Raw genomic sequence first — 21,680 nt, forward strand, 5'->3', positions numbered from 1 at the left:
TAGACCCCTGCGCCGTTTTATTTTTTATCGGCGGCGGCGTTTCAGGTAAAATAACTCGGCGGCGGCGGCGTTCGGCGAAAATTTCAAAGTTGGCGGCGGCGGAACCGACGGATGATAATTTATCGGCGGCGGCGGCGTGGAACGGCGTAAGTATAACATGCTTTAAAATTTTAAATAAAAAGTTTAAACTTTAAATTATTTGAATAAGCAAATTATTATAGAGATATATTTTTAAAAAAGAGAAAAAATTAAATTATATAAAGTTAAAAAATTATATTTAAAAAATTATGATACTTATTAAGAAACATAAATATATAATTTGATTGTAACATCTGCGTTGAACTCGATCGGACGAACTTATAATGATAGTTCTGTCTCACATGCCTTTACAATACACTCACATTGAGAATAGGAATATCAATCCGAATTAGAATATATCAGCATGTCTGTAACGTTACATACGAATACATATCTGTTCAATGACGCAAACATCTGTTAAGAATCGCTGAAGGACCTGTAAGTCTCGAAACGTACGAAATTTCGACATTTTTGTTTGGTTAGTTTATTTAAGAAACTAAGCTTGCGAAATTGTCTTCTTCTTCTTCTTAATTAATGGCTCCTGCCTCCCTGTACTCTTACGAAATTGTCACCTAAGGTCTAACAAGAAAGATATTCCAATGATAATAAACAGCAAAACAGCACGAGAATTGTGTATCAATCAAGTCACAGTATAAGTAAGTACAGTAGTTTCACTCCGTGTCGGTACCTTTGATCTGTGTCCTACAGTCAGCCATGTTGTTGGTTGTGCGAGGGCTTTGTTTTCACTGCACACATCGACACCACAGTGACACACAGTGACACAGTATCCATACGTGACATCGACACCATGATGAAAGTGGTGCGATTCGCGCACCCATAAATTTTGGAGAGTGAAACTACTGTACTTACCTATACTGTGATCAAGTATATGTTACAGTATGGGCGCGTTCAGCCGATTCAACAGTTGAGTGAGCGCCCGCTGTTATTGGTGTATTCTTCTAGATATAAAATTCTGATTAGATGATCTAAAAGAATGCACCAATAATAGCGAGCGTTCACTCAACTGTTGAGTCCGCTGAACGCGCTCTATGTATTGCGGTAGATGGCGTAGGAACTTGAGATAGAATAGAGATCCTATAATAAGAGTTTGGCCAAAGCGGGCTCAACTTCTGATTGATTCTCTACCTTGGTCCATTCGGCATTCTTCGGATAGCTTTGTCATACATTGTCGGAAAACGAGTTCGGAGAATAGAAAGAGACACATAGCGTAATACGAGAAAGAAAGTAATATCTGTTATCTCCTTCTATCCGCCATCTTTGGTCCGCTTTGGCCAAACTCTTAAGGATCTCTAAGGCCGGTATTCATAGTCGGTTCTTATTTCAAGATTGTCTTAAGTAATGTCTTAAGATGCTAAAGCGGCCCTCTGATTGGTTCGTAACTCCTCAAGACTGAACTTACGACGGTCTTGAATATAAGAACTGACTATGAATACCGGCCTAAGATAGAACAGTAACAGGCGAAAGAGAGATAAATATAAGTTCTGTTCTTTTTCTCTCTTTAAGTTGAGCGCGCAGCATCGGCTGACATAAATTTTTAGCAAAATCACCAAAACTGTATATCGATCTCGATCAAGTTTGGCCGTCGCTTTGTCGATAAAATCGGCGCGCCGAATTAAATTTTCGGCGGCGGCGGCGGCGGCGTTCGGCGGACATTTTAAAATTGGCGGCGGCGGAATCGGCGGATAATAATTTATCGGCGGCGGCGGCGGCGTGAAGCGGCGGCGCAGGGGTCTAATGCGCAGTAGCATAAAAGTAGTGAGGAACGGTGAACCAATCAAATATACCCGGTGATACAAAATTCAGGGTCGGCACATGATATGTTGCATGGGAAGATTCAAAGTTGCAGAAGTGATGAATATCGAATTCATTGCATTTCATGGCAATGATTTCAGTGTCGAAGTAAAATTTTTGATAAGTTAACCGAAATAGTGTGTAAAAAGATAAAGTATACATTTCTCTCTCCGAGAGAGGTTGTTGCAAGTTTAGTACTAACAAGAACGTACATCAGATTAAAACAAAAAAATAAGATGATAACAATGACTAATAGTCAAAAAAATAAGAAAAAAAAATTCAAACATATTTGTAACATTATTCTTTGATACCTGTTACTTGTTTACTTTAGATTTGTATTTTATTCATTTATGTCAGTTACATTTGTTTGTTTTCTTTATATTATATTATTTCTTAATTGCTATTTACTATTTTAAAATTGCAATTTTTAACGTTATATTAATAAATATGAATAATTTTTAATATAAATACGGTGTTTTTATTTCCAAGTAACTTATAACATTTAAAATTAACGCGTTACCTCATCGGGCAAATTTGATTGGTTAAAATTTTAAGCAGCCGCCATTATGCGCATTGTTTCACCTCATATATTTCCACCATGCTGGCTGTGTTCCAAAATTGAGTTCCAGTACTGAAAATCTATAGTTTACGTCACGAGCACTATAGGTTTTCAGTACTGGCAGTCAATTTTGGAACACACCCACTGTGCCGTTCTCAGTCACTTCTCTCACAGTCCCAAATTTTCGATCCTTTCGATGTTCACAGCTTCGGCCACGAAACCATTAGACTGTGGACGACGTGGACACTAACGTCGCGTGATTTGTTATATATATACTAGGAGAAGTACGAGACGAAGACAACACAGAGGCACTCAACGACGACGACGACAAGCATGTACGTATCTATCGCTTGCCCGGTTATTGCAGAGTTGCGTTCAGAATCGTTCGGACCCAAGTGTTGTTTTATCCTTGTTATTCATGAATAATAAACAAGGATAATACAACATTTGAGTGTACTCAGATAATGATTTTGAACGCAGTAATTGTACATTTTGCGTGATTTTTGAATCTTGATTCTGAATGATGATATTGCAAGAAAATATTGCACATGACGTAGCATTATTTATTTGATCTTTGACATTAGTTCTTCGATTGTAAACAGGAATAAATCCGTGGAAAATCTCTTGATATCCAGTCACGAAGTGATCAGCACTATCAATTCCACTGGTTTGGGCAATCAAGGTACAGCAACAAATTTGGGGAGTACCACGAGAGATGCCATCGAGAAGGTACAGGAAACATCTGCTTCCAACATCGATCGTAACAGTCCTGTTTCTAGTCCTAACTTGTCTCCGCGTCCTAGCCCAAGAGCTCATTCTAAACGAGAGTATTCCAGAAACTCTGATTCTGCTGTCAAAGAATCAGTCCGTGCAAACAAGTCAGATGACCAACTATCAAGTGGCCATCAGGTATCTACTTATGTATCATTGAGAAACTATATAATTTTGTTAAATGTTTATTAGTATCATTTAATGTAATTTATAATATTACTTCTAGCTTTGATTAATTGCATTTCAAATCTGACAAACTAAGGATTCTTTTTCTTCTTTGTTATACATAACTTATTTTGTCATAAATATTATAGGATATAATAGGTAGATCATCTGACTCAGCTGACCTTAATAAAAGTTCCATTCATGAGAATAAAAAAGAGGCACGTAGTAGTGAACGAAGCAAAAAGAAATCTTCTTGGTACAATGTACTTTATCCAACTTATAAATCTCGCTCCGAAGACTTTAAACGAATATTCAAAGACGTGCCTGACGATGAGAGATTGGTGGTAGGTAAGTATTATTATTTTTTTTAATGTTCTCTCCTTTATTCGAGAGTATATTATGCGACATTGTATTGTCACAAAATACTTTCATTGTACTAACTTTACATTTATTACATCCATGCGACCGTAAAACAATACTTTCAATAATTTAACTAACATTTCATGGTTTAATTAATCTAACATTGTAACTTTTAGATTATTCTTGTGCTCTGCAGCGTGAAATATTGGTACATGGTAGACTTTATGTATCTCAAAACTATGTGTGTTTTTATGCTAATATATTTATGTGGGAGACATTGGTCTCTCTACGTTGGAAAGATGTCACATCTATTACCAAAGAAAAAACTGCACTTGTTATTCCAAACGCTATCCTGATATGTACCATTACTGACAAATTCTTCCTAACATCATTTGGAGCAAGAGATAAAACATATGTGATGTTATTTCGTGTTTGGCAAAATGCTCTTATCGGCGAGGTATGCATATATCACATATAACTGATTACTTTAAACAATCTATAATTCGCATCAGATATTCAAGATAAATTCTATTTATGACTTTGCACGTTATGTGTGAGATAAAGAATATTAGAAAAAAAATGTAAAGAAATCAGAAAATATATTAAATGGAAGTTATAGATTAAGTATATAAAGAGCATAACTTAAGATTTAATTTAATATTATGTTTTATTGTACAAGAGAGATTATAGAAGATTATTTTGAAAAATATTGTATCAGGGAAATTATTGAAAAATATCCTTTTCAGGGAATTTATATAAAAAAATTGCAGCAGAAATATTTTTAATAGACTATACAATAAGTATTAGACTACTTATTTCGTTATAGTTTTGTTATAGTGCATCTTTGCTAACGCGTAATAAACCGATATTTTCTTCAAAACTTTGATAGTTTTTTCAGGCTATCAATGATATCTTCAATAACACTGAGTGTTGTACTATATTTACTGTAATAATTTAATGTGCTTTCTACAAGTTACAGTTTAGTTATTAATATATTATATATTATTTTTTAAATGATATATATGATATATGAGGCATTCCACGCCAAATCGGCTACTCAAAAACTTTTGGATTTTTTATTTGGCTGAAATTTTGATATATTATAATACCCATCGCAAAAAGCTACCATGATTTTTTTTAAATTTTTTTATGAACATAGTCATGAGATATAAATTTTTTTAAAAACTTGCATTTTTCAAAATTCGCAATTTTCAAATGCCTATAACTTTGCGAAAAATAATCCAAATAAAACTTTTTTTTTTAATTGTTTTCTTTTCTCTAGTTTTCAAAAAAAAATATCAAGAAAAATTTCAAAATTGTTTTTTAATTTTTTTTTTAATTTAATGTAAAAAATTATTAATAAGTATGACACGTTTAATTTTTTTTAAAAAATTCTCATAAAAACTTAGATTTATTTGATGATTTTAATTTGATTGTGGGCAAATTTTTCCTTCTATTTTTTTTTTTTCAAATTAATTTTTTTTTTAATTTTGCATTATTTTACACGATAAAATAATATATAGGTATAAACTCGTGACTTTTTTATTTCCTAAAATTTTCGGTTCATTTTTAATGTAATAACTTATTTTTTTATATTTACCTATTTTAAAAAAAGTGTTTCCGTGATTGATATTACTTTTATACTAAAATTATCGTTTTCTTATTATGAATTTTTTTTACAATATAATTTTTCATTTTTATAAATTGTTATTATTGTCCAATCTTATTTGTAAGAGTACGGCTATACTTCTGCATGCAAGAATTGTACAATTACTTTACAAGAATTAAGCTTGCATGTACAATAACAATTACTTTAGTAATTGTAGATGCAAGCTTAATTCTTGCATGCAGAAGTGTAGCCGTACTCTTACAAATAAGATTGGAAAATAATAACAATTTATAAAAATGAAAAATTATATTGTAAAAAAATTCATAATAAGAAAACGATAATTTTAATATAAAAGTAATATCAATCACGGAAACACTTTTTTTAAATTGGTAAATATAAAAAAATAAATTATTACATTGAAAATAAACCAAAAATTTTAGAAAAAGAAAAAGTCACGAGTTTATACCTATATATTATTTTATCGTGTAAAATAATGCAAAATTAAAAAAAAAATTAATTAGAAAAAATATAGAAGGAAAAATTTGCTCACGATCAAATTAGTCTTAAAAATCATCAAATAAATCTAAGTTTTTATGAGAATTTTTTTTTTTTAATTAAACGTGTCATACTTTAAAAAATTAATAATTTTTTACATTAAATTAAAAAAAAATTAAAAAACAATTTTGAAACTTTTCTTGATATTTTTTTGAAAACTAGAGAAAAAAATACAATTTAAAAAAAAAACGTTTTATTTGGATTATTTTTCGCAAAGTTATAGGCATTTGAAAAATGCGAGTTTTTAAAAAAATTCATATCTCATGATTAACAAGGGGAGGGCGCGAGGTGTTACTCACCGATTTTAAAAAGGCTTATATATGTTAAAGTACTCTAGTAATAGAGTACTTTGGTAAAGAAATACGACCCAACCATACAACTCTCAACCATTTTCGAGAAAAATCGATTTAAAGTTTACAGTTCCGTATATACCGGTCGCGTTAAACCCATTGTCGAGAAGGCGACTAAGAGTTGGGTCGTTCCCTTTGCCAAAAGTACTCTATTACTAGAGTACTTTAACATACATAAGCCTTTTTAAAATCGGTGAGTAACACCTTGCGTCCAACTTTGGGCGTGAGGTGTTACTCACCTCACGATTTTAAAAAGGCTTATGTATGTTAAAGTACTCTAGTAATAGAGTACTTTTGGCAAAGGGAACGACCCAACTCTCAGTCGCCTTCTCGACAATGGGTTTAACGCGACCGGTATATACGGAACTGTAAACTTTAAACCGGTTTTTTTCGAAAATGGCTGAGAGTTGGTTCGTATCCCTTTACCAAAGTACTCTATTACTAGAGTACTTTAACATTCATAAACCTTTTTAAAATCGGTGAGTAACACCTCGCGCCCTCCCCTTGTAAGTTCATAAAAAAATTCAAAAAAAAATCATAGTAGCTTCTTGCGATGGATACTATAATAATATCAAAATTTCAGCCAAATCAAAAATCCAAAAATTTTTGAGTGGCCGATTTGGCGTGGAAAATGCCCCATATATATATCATTTAAAAAATAATACTTTATTCTTTTTTATTTTCAATATCTAGAAGAAAACATTAATATTTTTTTTATTGTAATGTATTTGGTTTTATTTTATAAGTAAATTTGTTATCAGTTTTATTTAATTTATTTTGACTCTTACTATGTTTGCCCCTTATACTATGTTTGATTATTGTTTATAATAAGAGTCCTTGACACAAATTTTAAATGAATTGTCATTAATATTTTGTTTTATTTTTGTTTCTAAGAACTATAAGCATTAATTGAGCTGTTATTTATTATAAAAACGAAAATATTTTTATCTTGATACAAGGCTACAAAGGATAAATTACAGTAATGAGAATATATCCAAGTCAATGTGAGCCAACACAAATTAGTGTAGAAAATCCATATACTTATTTAAAACAAAAAGTTCTCTATAGACGTTATAACTCTTGGTATTGGGTCATTCTCACTATAAAATTAAACAAGTACTTGATAATTGTTTAACAAAATAATGGAAAATATATAAATGTCGATAATAAATAATGGAAAATAAATAAATATTACTATAATATAAATCGCTACCGACATTTATATCATATTTTCCATTACTTAAATAACTATTGAACACCTGTTTAATTTCACACTGAGGATGACCCAATACCAAGGATTGAAATACTATCTGCAAAGCATTTTTTGTCTTAAATATATGATAAATAATACACCGAATGATAAATAGTCCTAATTCACTGAAAAATTATATAAAGAGGCAAAAATAAGTTGGAACATATACACAATTAGAATGTACAGAATGTATACAAAATATCCTGTGCAGGGTTGCCACAAGTCAGGGAAATCAGGGAAATGTCAGAACATTTGACAAATGCGTCAGTAAATCAGGGAAAGTCAGGGATTTCAGCGCACTTTTCGGGAAAAATAAAATAGCTGTAAAGAAATTTATTTATATCACAGCGCCACAATCGATAAAATTATTTCGCTTTGTTCTTCAAGCCAATTCGGTCGATAATTCTTTCGCTTTATGATTTGCCGTGATCTTGTAGCGCTAGAGCACTATTGTCTTGTGCGTGTATATTTTGTTTTGACTTGCAATTTATTTGGACGACGTTACTTTTGCTGTTAGACCTTTCGTATATTAGGAAATTTTTTCTCATTTTTTTATTATTATTTGCGTTGTAAAGATAATGCATGCGTATAGTGCTTGACCATTGAGCTCTAACGTTTCTCCTGTTTTGAAGAAAGGAAATCCATACCAAAGGTAAACTGATAATCGTGTTTGATGATAAGTTATGTGATGTGTTGCTGATTTGTTTGCCCTGAGATTTTTTAAATTAAATGAAAACATCATTAGCCTGTTCGCATTAATATAATATTTAGCTCGTACAAAGCTATCATATGGGATAGTTTTTGGTCTGGCATCCTATTTTAATAGGAAAGTTGTTGACGCTTTTTGTAACTGTGGTCCATTTGTAGTTTCTATTGATGATTCTTAAATAAAATGACACAAACTCAACAAATGGATATTGCTTTGAGATTCTGGAATAATGATAGTAATCAAGTAGAAACACACTATTTTTCTTCTACTTTTCTTGGCCATGCTCGTGCTAAAGATTTATTAAGAGCTTTTAAGGAAGAAACTAAAAGATTTAAGTTTACAGAATTTGTTACAAGTATCTATGGACGGCCCCAACGTAAATTGGGCCTTTTTACTCGATCAACAAAATATTTAACATTTTTCAAATCAGGATGAAAATACAAAAAATATTTCAAAATATTTATTATTGAAAGTCAGGGAAAATTACAAAATTTTGTCAGTAAAATCAGGGAAATGTCAGGAAATTTTAGGATGAAAAATTTGTGGCAACCCTGCAGTGTGAGAATTGTGATGCTAGTTATGTTGGGCAAACTAAGAAACAATTAAAAACTAGATTGCATGAATATGTCTCAGATATTAACAAAGGTTCAAAATTTCCTTTGGTAATATCTAACCACAGATTAGAATTGAATCATAACTTTAAATGGGATAATATTGAAACCTTAGATATAGAATCTTCTTACAAAAAAAAGATTAATATCTGAGATGGTTCATATTAAAAAACAGATGTATGGTATAAACACACAAAATGATGCAGAGTCATTGCCCGAAATGTACACCAATATGATACATTCCCTTTCCACATCTTAAATTGTTTCCTTTCTGTTTTCCTCTTTTTTTCTCTCTTAACATTCTTTACCACCGACATTACCTTATTTGTCATTACAAAAATCAGTGCTATTCTCATTTTAGTTCGCTGCAAATTATCTTATTTAATTTTTAATTATAATAATTTTTACTATTGTGGCTTGGAATTTTTATTTATGGACATGTTACTTCTTTTTCTTTTATTATTGACAAGGTAAAAAATATTTATATTTACACTTTATGTTTTAGAATATTGTTAATTCCTGTTTTTATATGTATTTTTTCTATTAGAATTAATTATGCTTATGACACTGACTGCTTGAGAATATTTTTTGACTTAATGAAGAATATACACAATATATTTAAATTTAATTTATAATACTTCATATTTTATGTAACATTGAAAATGATCCGATAGGAGTCAAAACGTTTGTTTTTATATGTTTATATGATTGTTTAAATTAAATTGTTCATTAATTTACTTGGCTCGTTATCCTCTTTATATTTATACTATTAAATATATGAAATCTACACATGAGACTAATTTATGTTAGCTCATGTTTCTTCAAACATAAACATTTCTCTTGCTATATTTTCAGCCAATGAGTATGACTGAAATGTGGCAGCTTGTACATACCTGTTATGGTGATGAATTAGGATTGACGTCCGATGATGAAGATTACGTGCCGCCATTACCTGCGGCAGATGATGAAAAGTTATCGACTCGTCTCTCTGTAGAATCTTTTTCTGAGGTAAGCTTGACAATATTTATAAATTGTTAAATATAATATTACTTTTTTGATTGTTATTGTATTAAATGAAGCAATAACGTGACTTTATTTTTATTTTTATATTGAAAAGCTTTTTATAGAAAAAATATTAAAGTACCGTGTTGTTTAATTAACAAAAATTATTTTAAATTTAATCTTAGTAGTTTAAATTTAATCTAAGTTGTAATTGATAAACATTTTTATATCATAACTTAATATTTTTAACGTTGCATCTCACAGATTAATAAATTCTTTTATTTAAAAAATTAACACTTATATGTATATACACATATGTATATACATATAAAAGATGTCTCAAAGATCAATATTTATAGGCTACTTTCCTTTTAAGAGACACAATTGACACGTGTGTCGTTTTATCCTTATTATTCATTAAATATTAAGAAGGATAGAACAATAATAATTTTAAACTTTGTCATCAAAATATATTACGATATTAAAGTGATGTCACCTCACTGTCACAATAATCCACGGTGATCCTACGTCCATACAATACAAATAAATACCATACAGAAGCAGAAACAATTTCTTAATTGAAATATTGTTCCATATTTGTATGATAATATTTTGTTAAAAGGACTTTATTCGTGGTCATACTTAAGTATGAACAATTGTCATCCCACCATGAATGTGTGAAATGTTAACTAAGCTTTATGATTCAAGAATTTTTAAATAATAGTTAATTATGTAAAGATTATTATAGCTATGACGTTTTCTTATTAAGAGTTTTGTCTTAGAATACTCGAAAGAATCTACTTTTAAAAAAGGAAAGTTTTGAGACATCCTGTATAAATCAAAATCTATATGATTAAAAATACTTATTCTCTAAAAATTAACATTATTTGGATTTCTTTCTTGTTTCATGAAAACAAAGACCGAAGCAATTGTGGAGAATTCAGTATCTCCAGCTACAGATCCTGTTACCGCTTCTGAACCTGCTACTGAAGTACAAGTTCAGCCACCAGCTCCATCAACACTTAAATCAGAACCTGTTTTTGATCCAACAGATTTAAGTGATACAACGGAAAGCGAGGCTGAAAAACATGGCTGTAAGTAATTTTTATCGAATAGTAATAACTGTTATTTAAGCATAGAAATCATCTTCTTATACAAATAGCTTAATAAGTAAATATCAAGCATACCATAAAAATATTATTAAAAGTAAGACAAATATTAAATTTTCTAGATTTTGTATTAACAATAATATTGTTCCACGACTCCTTAAGTTATTTAATTAATCGTAAAACAGAAATTTCACATTATCGATCACTGCGAAAATATAATCATTTGAAGCACCAACACGTAAAAAAGATATTAAGGTTAGAATTAAATGACGTTTATAGGAAATTGAATTATTTAGAGACACGTATTTTACACTTATAAGAAGACAATTAATGAAACACATTCCAATAAACATTTGCAACAACTTTTTTATTATACAAGACCGAACCTTCTATTAATTTAAAATTTGTGTGTCAAGGACTCTTAATATAAACAATAATCAATCATAATATAAGGGCAAAATAAGAGTCAAAATAAAATAAAACTGATAACAAATTTACTTTTAAAATAAAACTAAATACATTACATCAAATAAGCAATTTACAAAAATTATTTTACTTCAAACTAATTAAACTTAAGTTACTAAAATTAGTGATAATGTGACCAGTTTCGACTCTCTAATTGAGTCCTCTTCAGACTTTGATTCATCTCGTTAATGAATAAATTTATAAATTTATTGCAGAAAAATAAGACATTGTTAATGAAAGATTGATAATTGGTAAGTTAAGAAACTTTCTGTAAAAATTAAAATAACAAGATGTATAAAATAATAAATGAAAAACAAAATTCAAAGAACTTACCAAAAACAGTCACAATACGTTTAAATATTACTATAAATTCTGTCCAACAATTAAAATGTAGTGTATGTAGATAACACATTGTTAAACAGTAAAATATAATATGATATGTATAGTGATAAAATTGTACTTTATGAGCAAATTGGAGAGATGTAGTGGTTATAATGAAGTATCGAAACAGACTGAGAAAAGAAGACAATTAAAATGATATTGAAAGTTCACACTTTATTTATCATGGGTATATATGCTTTGTGGAGACCTTCCAACTTGTAAATTTAACAAATAATTGAAGAATTAAAGGACTCTTTTATATGACAATAATTAATACGTTAAAAATGGCGAATAAGAGTCAAATTACAATTTAAAATCTGAATCTGATAATTTATTCTAATATTCTATATTGCGAAGAATATCACGTAATTTTTGGCGTTTCGTCCCGGCTTCCACTACTGGACTCATCAGTAAGGTATTGTAATGGAAGCCTACCTTAGACGCCGGTGTAAGTTATTAAATCGAGATGCTATATAAAGAGCTGCTATATAAAAGAGCTGCTATATAAAATGCTATATAAATTATATAGAATATTAGAATAAATTATCAGATTCAGATTTTAAATTGTAATTTGACTCTTATTCGCCATTTTTAACGTATTAATTATTGTCATATAAAAGAGTCCTTTAATTCTTCAATTATTTGTTTTCAAACCGCGGGCTGTAACAACGCGGATAGTACATTGTTAGTCTATTCATTAAGTAAAAATTAGATTTAGCATTTATAATTGCGTTTCAAGACCGAAAATCCTTCGGCGCGCAAATATTTAGGAGGGGGGATATTTCAGATTATTAGAGTTGCGTTGCAAGACCGAAAATCTTTCGGCGCGCAATAATTAAGAAGAGGGGACATTTAAAAATCAGATTATTAGATTTGCGTTGCAAGACCGACAATTGTTCGGCGCGCAATTTGGGGGGACTACATATATTAATAGAACGTTATTTCTTACTTTGGATAAATATTGCGAAGAATATTACTACGTCGACCCGCCATCAGAGGTCTATCGATATTCGCAAATTCTCGCAAGTGCTGAGACACGCGTATATCTCTTTATATAGCATCTCGATTTAATAACTTACACCGGTGTTTAAGGTAGGCTTCCATTACAATACCTTACTGATGAGTCCAGTAGTGGAAGCCGGGACGAAACGCCAAAAATTACGTGATATTCTTCGCAATATAGAATATTAGAATAAATTATCAGATTCAGATTTTAAATTGTAATTTGTCTCTTATTCGCCATTTTTAACGTATTAATTATTGTAAATTTAAACTAAGTTTTTGTTTTTTAATATTGAGCATCTCAGACACCAAACGTTTTCTATAACAAATGTTCTTCGTCTAAGATCTAAACATCATTCCAACGGAAATCATGGTCATAATTTAATCTATGATCAGTGATAATCAGTTCACCCACGACTCCAATTCACATTAGAAATAGGAGGCAAAAAATTAGAATTTTTAGACATTTCGATTTCAATAATTAATATTAATTTTATATTTGATTGATATCGTAAGGCCACATTTTCAAATAGATTCTTAAACTTTCTGTCAAATCATCTCATTTCTCAAAAAAAAGGTACAATTTTTCATTGGTTGATAAAGTTTTTAAACTTTCTGACGTTAACTTTCATGTAGAAAATTTGACTCTTATCATATACATATTATTAAATAATGACTATCCTTTGCCTTTTATTTTTGACATAATCAACCAACGATTAAAATACTTGACAAGAATTAATCATATATCAAAAATAAATCAGACAAATAATAACATAGATGACAATAAAGAAATGACTTCGTGGCTTACAGTACCATTCATACCATCTCATACAGAAAAAATTAAACGTTTAAATAGCAATGACATCAGGGTATCTTTTCACAGTTCAAACAAAATGCGCAAATATATTAAAGTGCATAAAGACATTCGTCCCCAGAAGTAATGTGGTATACAAAATCCAGTGTAACGATTGCGAAGCATCTTATGTCGGACAGACAGGAAGACAATTAAAAACTAGAATAAACGAACATCGTAACCATATCAGACACAATACAACCACTCGATCGGTTATTACTGATCATAGATTAAATTATGACCATGATTTCCGTTGGGATAATGTTAAGATCTTAAACGAAGATTGTTATAGAAAAGAACATTGTTATAGAAAACGTTTGGTGTCTGAGAAAAACTTAGTTTAAATTTACAAGTTGATACCGAAGGTCTCCACAAAGCATATATACCCATGATAAATAAAGTGTGAACTTTCAATATCATTTTAATTGTCTTCTTTTCTCAGTCTGTTTCGATACTTCATTATAACCACTACATCTCTCCAATTTGCTCATAAAGTACAATTTTATCACTATACATATCATATTATATTTTACTGTTTAACAATGTGTTATCTACATACACTACATTTTAATTGTTGGACAGAATTTATAGTAATATTTAAACGTATTGTGACTGTTTTTGGTAAGTTCTTTGAATTTTGTTTTTCATTTATTATTTTATACATCTTGTTATTTTAATTTTTACAGAAAGTTTCTTAACTTACCAATTATCAATCTTTCATTAACAATGTCTTATTTTTCTGCAATAAATTTATAAATTTATTCATTAACGAGATGAATCAAAGTCTGAAGAGGACTCAATTAGAGAGTCGAAACTGGTCACATTATCACTAATTTTAGTAACTTAAGTTTAATTAGTTTGAAGTAAAATAATTTTTGTAAATTGCTTATTTGATGTAATGTATTTAGTTTTATTTTAAAAGTAAATTTGTTATCAGTTTTATTTTATTTTGACTCTTATTTTGCCCTTATATTATGATCAAACCTTCTATTTCAACTTAAAAAACAAAATGGACAAAACAAACAAAAAACTAACTTGGTTATTACAAAAAACAAGAAACAGTTTCTTAAAGACATAGAACCAATAAAATTGAAAATAATCCTATCAATGATTTACACTACGCTTTTCATATAGACAATAATATGAATGAATCTTTGGCTAGAACAATAGAAGTTACTCCTAAAAATTTCATTAATTTGAAAAATAATTCTTTAAAAAATAGTAAGGCAGGTTGGTTCATTAATTTATCCAATATAACTATGATGATTAAATGTCTTTTACAATTAGGGGGCAATTTCTCTGTCTGTTTTACTAATAAAAAAGCTTCCTTATTCGAATTTATTAAATGCATAGAGAATGATATAAGAATATTTAGTAATGAACAAATTGATAAAATAAGGGAAATTTCTTTGTCTATTTTGAAAAATAAGTTATACTCATTCACTCCTACTAATAATATTAACAATAAAATAAGAAGTTTGATTAAAAAAAACAAAACAATTTTTCAAACTCAATCCAGATCTAATACTCACAAAGGACGACAAAGGTAATATCACTGTTGCATTGATTAAAACCAAATATATAATGAAGAAGTTCTTCAGATGTTAAATGATAATGTAATACTTTATTAAGAAATCGGGGATATGCAATTTCTATCTAAAAAATATATGTTTAAATGTTGTAGAATCTCATTTTGTAGAATCACGACAGCACATAAAGCAATCATTATAATGTTTGTTTCAGTGAAAATAAACATACGAAACACCATGGTCTGTACTTCCTCGCATGAAGGTCGGCAAATTAACAAAACGACGTTGCCTATCTACATCGACCAGCTATTCACTTTGCTCTTCACGAATTCTAAATTCTTTTTAGATTTTCATACTTCTCGCAAAACTACTGGTAATAAAATAATAATTCCGTTATCATGTCTGTCACATCTTATCACGTTAAAGAATCCATTTTAAATACTTTAAAGTCATTTCTTTATTTACTGTATACTTTCATATATATATGTACATACAGCTTTTTTATGTCATTCTCTCCATAATTTTTTTTTAAATATATACTATATTTTCTTAAATTTAAGTTTATAATAATTTGTAAATATATTAGGTACTAAACTTAGTTTCCGCGGTTCATATTTAGATGACGCTAGTTGTAGGTGTAATTTACTTTGACATCTGAAACTGGCTGCATTTTAGAGTTTAGACATTTGTTAACAAAATTCAATGTGAAAAGATTTATTTAAACGAATAGTGCTTTTTTTCCCCGTTAAACATGGAACACGATAATAATTTATATATTACGTATGTAGTCTTTTTAAATCGCGCGCCGAACAATTTTTCGGTCTTGAAATGCTACTTTACGAAACTATCGCAATAATATTACGAGTTAAATTATCTACCAATTTAACAATTTTGATGCTCATAGCATCTTGGATTTTAATAATGTTGAATGACATATTAAAATCTATGAATGACATATTAAAAATCTGTAAATAATTAATTTATATTGCGAAAAATATTACCTCGGCCAGGAGTCGAACCCGGATCTCTGACATTCCGTGCGAGCGTCCTACCAGTTAGACTACCGAGGCCTTAGTAATATTCTTCGCAATAATCGGTCTAAGTAAGAACAACGTCTTTTTCAGGCGACATAAATAAACAATTTATTGTTTATTGTTCATTACTTTTATTTGAAAAAAAACTGCAGCTGTAGCTCATAAATTGCTTGTCGAAGCTTATGGCAATTATGCTCCATCGGAAAGAACATGCCAAGAATGGTCTTAGCTATTTAAAAGTGGTGATTATGATGTGAATGATAAATAATGCTCAGATTAATTGAAAAAGTTTGAAGACGTCGAATTGCAAACATTCTTAGATGAAAACTCAGCTCAAACGCTCCAACAATTGTTTGCAAACGTTGTCTTAAACGTTACTCCGAAGGCTATTTCCAAACGTCTATATGCAATGGGAAAGATTCAAAAGGAAGGAAAATGGATACCACATTTAACCGAAAATGCCATTACAAATCGCTTAAACATCTCTAATTCTTTGCTTGCCAGACAGAAAAAAAGTTTTGTGGCGTATTGTGACTGGCGATAAAATGTGGATATATTTTGACAATCTCAAATGTAAAAGATTATGGGTAGACCCCGGCCAATCATCAACATAACATATATACCAAAGCGAAATATCCATGGCCACAAAGCAATGCTCTGCATTTGGTGGGATATGCAAGGCGTCGTTTACTACAAGCTACTCAGACCGAACGTATCACGGGGGATCGATATCAATTACAATTGAATCGCCTGAATGAAGCATTATTGGAAAAAAGGCCAGCAATCGATGCAAAATTATGTTTTTGCACGATAACGCTCGACCACACGTTGCAAAAGCCGTCAAGGAAGCACTGATGCAGCTCGAGTGGGAAGTTCTCCCGTACCCAGCGTATTCACCAGACTTACCTCTTTCAATAAAACGAAGAAAATTAAAGTCGGCTAAAGGAGTCAGCGCGGTAAGAAATGCGTAAATTAATAGAATAAATATTTAATAAAACATGATACGTGATTATATCGACGTTTGATATTTCCGGACGTTTCGGCTATACATTTTAGCCATTCTCAGCAGAACATTAATACTAAATCTCACAGTATTCGATAGGAAGCATAATCATCGGCCAAAGAAGTTTCTATGCTTATTGGTAGCGAAATTATGTTATCAAGCGGATCCATGGTACAAGGAAAGAAACATTGTCACTTAAAATTAGTCACCAATACTAAATTAAAATAATCTAGAATAACCTCGTCAAAATTATAAAGATCTTAAATAGTGTCTAAACTCTGTCATGTTCCGATTGACTCTGAGCTCCTTCAGACTATTACTTGTTCCGATTGATGCAACACGGCTTGGTGGAGACACACGACAGAAATTACGAGGATGTGCGAAAATGGATTGAGGAATGGATTGCTTCAAAAGTTCCAATCGTTCTGTCGTCGCGGAATCTACTTATTTACCCGATAGATGGGAAAAATGTAAGCGAGGACAAATACTTCAATTGATGTATTTTTTGCTTTTGGTATCGAGATAAATGAGTTTTTTAAGCAAAAAAATCACGGAAACTAAGTTTACTACCTAATAAATTCTTTATGTTATAATTGCATATATACTTACACATTATACAATGGCTGTGTTCAGCAGAGAAAGCAGCTTTGCAACTATTGCAAAATTCTTTAATATAATTGGTATTGCCCTTACTTCCTCATTAGATCTAAATGTATAAGCCAATCATATTCAAGAATTTTGCAACAGTTGCAAAGCTGCTTTTTCTGCTGAACGCAGCCAATGTATAGTGTGCGTGCGTGCGTCCGTGAGTACACACGCGCGCGCGCACGCGCATGCACACACACACACACACACACACACACACACACACACACACACACACACACACACATACACACACACACACGTTCGTTCGTTCGTTCGTTCGTTCGTTCGTTCGTTATCCGCCGTAAATTATGTAAATTTTTATCTGTTTCTAATATTTTTACTTGTGTAGATTTATTACAATCTGCGTGGACACAAAACAATCAAACAGGTCAAAAAATGAGAACCCTTTCATATACGATGTCCTTAACTCAAAATATTGGCCCAAGAACCTCTCAAATTACAGAAACGCAGGTAAAAATAAAATTCTGTCTTAGTAATAGCTTATGTGGTTTATTTCTTTTTATATATATAATTTAATAAATATAACAGGTGATGTTACCATGCAGTAGACCAGGTCATCTTTATTGTATCGACGTAGAAAGCGTTAACGCCGGTATACCTTACGCTGATTCTTTCAGTGTTTTGACACATTATTGTATGAATAATATTTCCGAAAACGAGACAAATCTTATAATTTATTCACAAATTAAATATAAAAAGAGCGTATGGGGTTTTGTGAAAAGTAAGTTTCAAAATTAACACAATTGAAGGTGTTAAGGATCAATCACAGTCCGGAGAAAAAGAGTATTATAATTTTGAAAAATTTCTAGAAAATTACAAATTAAATTAGTATCCTGAAAATTATAGAGTCATGAATTTATATTTAAGTTATTTTCATGGATGGATTCAGTGAGCATTACACATATATCTTATCTGACACCTTTATTTCTTATTATATATATCAAACTTGATTAAATTTTTTAATTTCTTATTTATTTATTTAATTATATTTGTTATTTAAAAATTTGCATTCCTTGAATTGTAATACTCTTCCATAAAATATGAAATATTTAATACATGCGACACACATGTATACGCGCGCGCGTGTGTATGCATGCGTGCATGCGTGGAGTGACAAAACAATGAGAAATAAACTGGTGTATTGTTTTCAAAAAAAAATAGGTGTGTTGGAAAAGAACTGTTGGGCGGGTTTAGAAGAATATTTTAATAGTTTAATAAAAGCTTTAACAGTGGAATGCGAAGAGGGTAATGGAAGTGGAGGTTTAAAGAGAAAAACGAGAAAACGACGACGCGTGACGGGTGTAGGCGCTGCATTACAAACACATGCTCCTGAACACATATCTGCGAATCATCAAATTTCTCCTTCTAACTTGCCACACAATCACGGTAAATGATACAATATTTTGCTACTGTGTGTACTAGTTATATAATGGATGAATCTTAAAATCTTAATTGTGTTCCAACGTTTTGCCATAGGAGATGAATATTCCACTCTCTCTTACGCTTTTTCCAGTTGCAATCGGTAATTTATCTCATGGTGAAATGTTGGGACACGAATAATTCACCCTGTATATTAGGAATTGAATCTACACGTGTTTTTCTTTTCTTTTCACATAGCTATTATCACTAGAAACGATACAAATATAATTCTCAGTTCAATGCTACTAGTCGCTGTATTATGTTTAATGGTGATTAATGGCTTGTTGTATTATAAACTATGGGGATTGGAAGAAGCTGCTGCGTATACTATTATGGACTTACATGTACTCAAGTATATATTATCGATTTCTTATATGTATATATAGCTAATGTTCTTTTTCATATATGTATATTTAAAGTGTCTTCTGATTCTTTCAGAAATACGCCAAAAACTGAAGAAGATTGGATTAATCTTTTGCAGCAACAGGAAAGCTTACACAACGTAGAAATGAGGAAATGGCAAAGAGTTTTGCACACAGCTGCACAATTACTTAGACAAGTAAGGCTCACGCAAAATCAATAATTTAAAAACAAGATAATGAGTTGAACGATACAAATACCAAATGCGGAAAAATTAAGAGTTTTCAAATACAAAATAATATTGTATCTAGTTGAACATTTTTTAAAATAAATGTAATAATACGAAATATACACAGAGACATTATATACGTTTTTTATACTTCGTTAATTTCTTGTTAGATTAGAATACATTGAATAGGTTTTAAATTTATCTAAATTTTTCCGCATTTTGTGTGTGCGCGCACGCGCGTTCTTGACATTCATATTTTATGTGTCTTAAAAGACAGAAGAATCTTTAACGGAATTGCAAATGAGTATTCATCCCAGTGCAACGGAAAAGATGTTCTCAGTCTTAAAACCGAACTTAAAAAGTCTCAATGCACATACGGAACGGCGAGGCAAGTCAGAAATGTAAAATGTATGTATTAATTGTATAAACATATGTTATGTGTAAAATATTAATTATCGAATTTATAATTTCAAAAACGTTTAGGAGCTATTATATATTATCCCATTATTATTATTTTAAGATTCGCAATTGTGTTTTTAAAATATGTGTATAGAATATAAAACTATATATATTACAATAAAGTATTATATGTTTAATAGCATAAATATACTTACTATATATATTGAATGTGTAAACACGCTTTCTATTGAGGTATTGTTATGGAACATAATAGACGATTTTTAGAACAACCCTTTGTAAAAACATTCTTTCATTTTTTCTCAAATGATTTCTGTTAAAATATATCAAAGTTGCGACGGTGGCAATTCGGTGGAAACAGTAATATATTTCAAATATACATAATTCAGTATATTATACGTTAGAGTCGAGATTATTACATTACCTTCTGATATTACAAGCAATCAACATACAATACAAACAGTATTCTTAATTTATAATGCGACTACAGAAATCGGGATGATGAGCTCACCATGTCTATCTAAACAAAAGTTAATCACACACAAATGAAAGTGCTGTTACTAAGTTCCAATCAAATTACCTTTTGTTTCATGCTTGCAAACTTCTGCTTATAGAACATAACATAACTCTAGTAACGCTAGTAACTTCTATAAAAAATATTTAAAGAACAACGGTTTAAATTACACAAACCAACAATTTCTAACGACATTTGTAGAATTAGTATAATTGAGGGGATTTTAAGGAGATACGCGTGGATTTCGCGGGGTAAGTATTGTCCGCAGGGCTAATTTTGGACATCGCTCTAATTTCAATTTTGATGACTGATTCTTGTAGAAAATTTCATAGCGCATTTTTTTATCTTTAAATCAAATTTGTAACTTTTCTTGTTTTCAAGTTATAAAAAAAAAAGTAATTTTTTTAATGAAAAAATTTCATGTTTAATTTTGTGTTCAACTCGCCATATCTCAGCCAAATATGAATATTTTTCTTTGAAATTTTAACAGAATAAACTTCAATATGTTTCTTGAAATATAGAGCATATAAAAAGTTTTTGAAACATTTCACAGTCAAATGTTGAATTTTTCATAATAATCTTCTCGAATTCATAGTTTTATTCATTCGATCACAAAAGTTATCGTACGAATTTTCGATTTTGTCAACTTTTACCAGTACTACAATTTTGTTATTTTATTAGTTAAGGAAGTTTTAGCTTTTTAAATATTATAGTTTTAAAATAATAATAATTTATATGTCGATCCAATTACGTAGCGCGCTGCGCGAAGTTCGAGACGTTCGCTTCCGCGAAACGTAGACAGGCATGGGCGTCGACTATAGTGTGGTTGATGTGGAGTACTCCATACTCGAAATTTTTCCATA

General features: G+C 30.4%; 1 protein-coding gene across 3 annotated transcripts; it reads left to right on the forward strand.

Annotated features, from left to right (window-relative positions):
• The first annotated feature begins 2,578 nt into the window (after positions 1 to 2,578).
• LOC108772959 (GRAM domain containing 1B) lies at positions 2,579 to 20,291 on the forward strand. Of its 3 annotated transcripts, none has more exons than XM_018538634.1 (13): positions 2,579 to 2,784; positions 3,052 to 3,358; positions 3,535 to 3,733; positions 3,922 to 4,202; positions 9,687 to 9,839; positions 10,753 to 10,927; positions 15,387 to 15,545; positions 18,207 to 18,328; positions 18,407 to 18,599; positions 19,040 to 19,264; positions 19,496 to 19,649; positions 19,736 to 19,856; positions 20,160 to 20,291. In XM_018538634.1, coding segments are annotated over exons 1-13 (2,223 nt in total). In that variant the 5' UTR covers positions 2,579 to 2,782. The 3 variants fall into 3 exon arrangements, with proteins under 3 accessions (XP_018394136.1, XP_018394138.1, XP_018394137.1); XM_018538635.1 differs by lacking the exon at positions 2,579 to 2,784 and having other exon boundaries at positions 3,095 to 3,178; positions 3,253 to 3,358; XM_018538636.1 differs by lacking the exon at positions 3,922 to 4,202 and having other exon boundaries at positions 3,535 to 3,729.
• The last annotated feature ends 1,389 nt before the right edge of the window (positions 20,292 to 21,680 follow it).

Source organism: Cyphomyrmex costatus, unplaced genomic scaffold (genome assembly GCF_001594065.2).
Source record: "Cyphomyrmex costatus isolate MS0001 unplaced genomic scaffold, Ccosl1.0 scaffold1936, whole genome shotgun sequence".
Lineage (NCBI taxonomy): Eukaryota > Metazoa > Arthropoda > Insecta > Hymenoptera > Formicidae > Cyphomyrmex > Cyphomyrmex costatus.

Excerpts from the sequence above, each read along its gene's own strand:
- LOC108772959 (XM_018538634.1), top strand. Across the intron at positions 10,928-15,386 it reads CGAGGCTGAAAAACATGGCT|TGAAAATAAACATACGAAAC; the intron begins GTAAGTAATTTT and ends TGTTTGTTTCAG. Across the intron at positions 19,265-19,495 it reads TAACTTGCCACACAATCACG|CTATTATCACTAGAAACGAT; the intron begins GTAAATGATACA and ends CTTTTCACATAG.